At 33.5% G+C, this 5,129-nt stretch overlaps 1 protein-coding gene across 1 annotated transcript in view; it reads left to right on the forward strand.

Moving 5' to 3' along the window:
* Positions 1-854, forward strand: part of RAD51AP2 (RAD51 associated protein 2) — a 5,056-nt gene extending 4,202 nt beyond the window's left edge. The window contains exon 3 of the mRNA XM_006880726.1: positions 736-854. Coding sequence (XP_006880788.1) covers positions 736-854 — 119 coding nt within the window. The remainder of the gene's footprint in view (positions 1-735) is intronic.
* Positions 855-5,129: the final 4,275 nt, after the last annotated feature.

Here is a 5,129-nt window from a genome sequence, read left to right on the forward strand (position 1 = left end):
AAATACTTAGGATATTAGAAAATAAACCCAAGAGTTTGATATTTTTAGAAAGATTTATCTTTATTGACATAGAATAATACTGCAAAGTACACTTTGAAACTATGTTAAATATTTGTGTGTTATTTTTCTAATTTTAACTTTAAATACAAAGGTTAATAATTAATGTGATGAATTAGGGAAACATTTCTATGCTTCAATTGTCACATTTTTTTTTTAAAAAAAGATAGTATACAATATAATAATAAATTTAAAGAACTTAGCATAGTGCATGACACATAGTAAATAAATGTTGCTGAGGGCCTAGTAGTAAGAAGCTGCACTGCAATTCTGAAGACGCACAGATTGAATCCACCAGTTGTTCCACTGGAGAAGGAAGGACAAACTCTTCCCATGTGATTTACTGTCTCTGAAAATTCATCTGAGGGTCAGCTATGGGTCGGTTCCAACTTAATGATACTCAACAACAACAGTTGTAGGAAGTTGTGCTGCAATTACAAAGGCAGGAGTTTCAAATACACCAGCTGTTCCAAGGAGGAGGGATGGATAGTCTCCTCCCATGCGATTTATTGCCTCTGGAAACCTAGTGGAAGGTCAGCTATGGGTTAGTTCCAACTCCATGGCACACACCAACTAACTACACAATGATTAGTAACAGTTAACAGCATAAGTTAACATTTTAAAGCATAGAAAAGATTGATTAATCTTTGCTCTGTTACTATTATCTTATGTCTTTAGGTAGCTATTTTTCACATGGAATTCTAAGAGTACATCCGCTTAAGACATGCAGTGGACCAATCAGAATAGGATTGTCAAGGAAAGCTAAACTTAAGCAACTTCATCCCTATCTGAAATAAATGTTACAAGAACTCAAAGAAGCTGTTGGAATTGTATTTTGAAGTTCTTTAGAATATTTAATAATGATTTGTTGTCTTCTTTGAACAAATAACATCTTCTGTTTTGGAATTTTCTCTATTATGAAGGATACGCAGATACTTTTTTTGTGAAATAATCTTTTATCCTAAAAATTATAAAATAGTTTATTGATATCATGTTGATAATATGAATGTGAAACAACTTTAATGATCTTATTTAAATGTCTACAGATTGCTATCTTTATATGATCTTCCTAAGAGAAAAATTGATACTATTTATGGGTTTCTCAGAAGTATTTATGAGCCAAAGAAGATAATGAACTACTGTTCTAATAAGTTACCCAAATTTATTGGATGAAACAAAGTGCTGCAGATAGAATCCTTCACTTGTTTAAGATCACACAATTAGCATTGAGATAGGAGTTCTCTTTTAGATTTGTTTCTCACTTTGCTCTGAATTTTTAAAATAATCTTAATTTCCTCTAGGACCTATTTATTTAGGACTTAGAATTGTGGTCATATAGCTAATATCTACTCTTTCACTTCGCCATCAAAAATAATGCAATTAACCTACTAAAGTCTAGATATTATGTTAGGCCTTCTGACAAAGAACATGTGGCTATTTCTTTTATATAAGATAAATAAGTATAGCTTATTTTCTGTGCTGAGGTTGGTAAAGGAATATGTAAACATTTAAAAGTAATCATCTATAATGGAAGGAAATTAAAAAATAGACGAAAATATATTGTCAAAAGACTAGATATAGGAAAAGCAATAAATTAGCTGCTTAGTGAAAAATAAAGCATGAGGAAAGGATAAAAATATCTAATGATTAAAAAGTAAACATAACAGTTACAAATTGCAAAGATTCTCAGAGTTAAAAACAAATAACTATCAACTTCAATTCTAATTATTTCTATTCTTCATTATATATTTTCCAATAATAATTTTTTGATTTATTTTCTCTTCTTCCCATTCTAACCCCTATACTGAACTCATATAATAAATAATTACTCTTCTGCTGAAATGTAAACTCCTCTTTTAATGCAAATTTTCTACCCCCACTCCTATTTTCCAAGTACTTAGCATAATCTATGCTCCCTTGTAATTACTTATGAAATAGTCAATAAGTGAATGAACTAATGTATGCTTTTCTCCTCTGGTCTCATAATAGTTAAGCTTTTGAATTCTTCATAGCTTTGTGACATTAGACAAGTCCTCAATTTTAAAAAAAGAGGATAAATTTCATGCTTAATGTGATTATTGTTAGAATTAAAGCACCTAATATAAGTTGTAAGTTTAGAACAGTTCTGATGCATAGTAATTACTTGATGGCATTTAAAAAAAACTCAGCTATTTATTTACATTTCCCCCCATAGATCCTGCATTAGATTATGATTATTTTCAGGAGTGAACTGTTTGAGTTTTATAAAACTGATTTCTACTTTTTATAAGATTTTTCTCTACTTCCTTAATATTATTATAACAAATCTCATGTTGAACTTTGGGGAAAAACCTTTTCTGTAATAAAATTCATCACAATAAAAGTTTGTCTTTCTACTGTATTCATATGGTCTTTTTCTTCCTTTCAGTATTGATGAATATTGAATTTTTTTTCAGGTTTATTTCTCAAGGGCAGATTTGTGAGCTTCCAGTCTTATTTCTTGTCTCATGAGGCTGTCATGGGGAATAGTCACTACTATTCTCTTATGTTCTGAAATAATTGATAATGCAATAAGCTTAGACTCCTAGCTTATCTGTTTTCCATGCCACTGTTCCATTATCCAGGAACTGTAGTGGTGCAATCCATTACATTTTGGGTTGCTAACTGGAAGATGGTATTGTTGTGAGATGCAATCAAGTTGACCATGACTCATAGCAACCCTACAAACAGTGAACATGAGCTCTGCCCTAGTGTGTGCCATCCTCACCATCCTGTTATATTAAAGTCTACTTATTCCAGCCATTGTGTCAATCAATTTCATTGAGTCTCTCCCTCTCTCACTTAGCCTCTGCCCTTCTAAGACTTCCTTCTCCAGGGACTGGCTTCTCCTAGCAACATGCCCGAAGTATGTTTTCATCATTCTTCCCTCTGAGGAACATCCTGGTTGCACTTTCTCCAATACATTTTTGTTTATTCTTGTGGTAGTCTGTTTGATATTCAATATTCTGTCACCCTTAGTCAATATCCTGCTTTCAGCTACATAGGAAACAATAAAAAAGTTCATGGCTTGAATCAGGCACACGTCAGTCCTCAAATTGACATCACTACCCTTCAGTACCTTGTGGAGATCCCTGATAGCTGACTTTTCAATGCAACGGTTTTTTTTTAAAATTTAAATTTCTTGACTGCTGTTGCCCACAAAATTGATCCGAGCAAGACAAAATTGGAAACCACTTAATCTTCTCTCCATCTATGATGATGCCTATTTTCTGACAGGAGAGGATCTTTGTTTTCTTGATGTTGAAATGCAGTCTGTATTGAAGGCTGTATAGTCTTTGACCTTTTGCAGTAAGTGTCTCAGGTTCTCCTTGCTTTTGGCAAACAAGTTGTATCACCAGCATACTACAGGTTGTTGAGTTTTTCTCTGATATTGATGTAGTATTTTTTTCTATAGAGTCCATATTCTACAATGATTTGCTCTGCATACAAATAGAATAGGTATAGAGAAGGCACAACCTTGATGTATATATATCTTTCTTGATTTTTTAAAATCATCTAGTGTTCCTCTGCTCAGACAATTCCTTTCTGATCTAGGTAGAGGTTCACTTGAGCACAATTAAATATTCTGAGATTTCCATTCCTTTCAATTTTATCCATTATTTGTTACAATACACATTGTCAAATACATTTGCATAGTCAACAGAGCACAAATAGACATTCTTCTAGTATTAGCTTTCAGCCAAGATCCATCTTACATCAGCAATATCTCTAGTGCTACAGCTTTTAAATCCACCTTGAACATCTGGCAGTTCTCTGTTGATGTGCTGTTCCAACTATCTCTGTAAGATCTTCAGCAAGATTTTGTTTGAATGTGATACTAGTGATATTGCACAATAATTTCCACATTCAGTTGGATTAAAACTATTTTCTTGGGAACGGATAAGATGGTGTATTTTTTCTTGTCATTGGCCAGGTAGCTGTCTTCCAAATTTCCAGTATATTTCACCAGTCTAGACTGGTGAGTATGCCCAGAGCTGTATCTCTGTGTTTGACACATGTCAATTGGTATTCTATCAATTTATGGGAGCCTATTTTTTGTGTGTTTTTCCTTTTTTAAAATTATTATTAATTTTAATGAAAATTTACAGACTTTGGATTTCCATTCATTCGTTGTTGCACTTTTCTCTCTACCTCCCCCTCCCCCCAGTTCTCTCTTCTCTTTGAAAAGTAAAAGAAAAATTCTTTAATTATTATACAATCTCTCCCCTTAAGTCCACTCCACTATGAAGCCTTCATTCTGGACTCCTGTCATTACAATAATACCTAATCATATATCCCTTTTAAATCTGTTTCATTGCAGTATACATAATTTATCCCATCTTTCTCAGTCTCCCCAAACCCCAATGTCAGTCCTGTTTTACAAAGAGGCACAATGCAGTATTTGTCCTATTGTGACTGAGATATTTCACTCAACATAATGTCCTTCAGGGTCACCCGTTTTGAATAATATTGCATGAGTTCCTTGTTTTTCAATGTAGTGTAGTATTCCATTGTGTGAATATACCACAACTTCTCTATCCATTCATTTGTTGATGGACCCTTAGGTTGTTTCCAACTCTTTGCTATTATGAACAAAGCTGTGATAAGCATGGGTGTACATATATCTACCTGGGTGGCAGTTATGGTTTCTTTGGGGTATATTCCAAGTAGTGAAATTGCTGAGTCAAATGGTTTTCCTAGAGGCCCTAATTTTTTCAGTGTCTTCAGTGAAGCGTGAACTTCCATTCCTGCCCATAATATTTGTAAGTTTATTGTAGCTATGGTTTACTCATAGAAGATCAAGGCTTATCTGTCTATTTCTAAGGAAGTAATCTCCATGTGATGTATTTTACAACTTATGTATATGTATGCTTGTTTGTTCTTATGATTACAAAACTTGTCTGACAGTCTCTGTATTGAGATGACCCATAGGTTACTGTGAAGGTGACAAGGAAGCAGAATTGCACATCCACTTTTGAAAGAACAGACCTTTGAAAACCCTAAGAACATCAGAAGAGCACTGTAAGGCAGAACTTAAAGACAGATGGTTCAAA

Source organism: Elephantulus edwardii, unplaced genomic scaffold (assembly GCF_000299155.1).
Source record: "Elephantulus edwardii isolate Elephantulus edwardi_28Jun2011 unplaced genomic scaffold, EleEdw1.0 scaffold00009, whole genome shotgun sequence".
Taxonomy (NCBI): domain Eukaryota; kingdom Metazoa; phylum Chordata; class Mammalia; order Macroscelidea; family Macroscelididae; genus Elephantulus; species Elephantulus edwardii.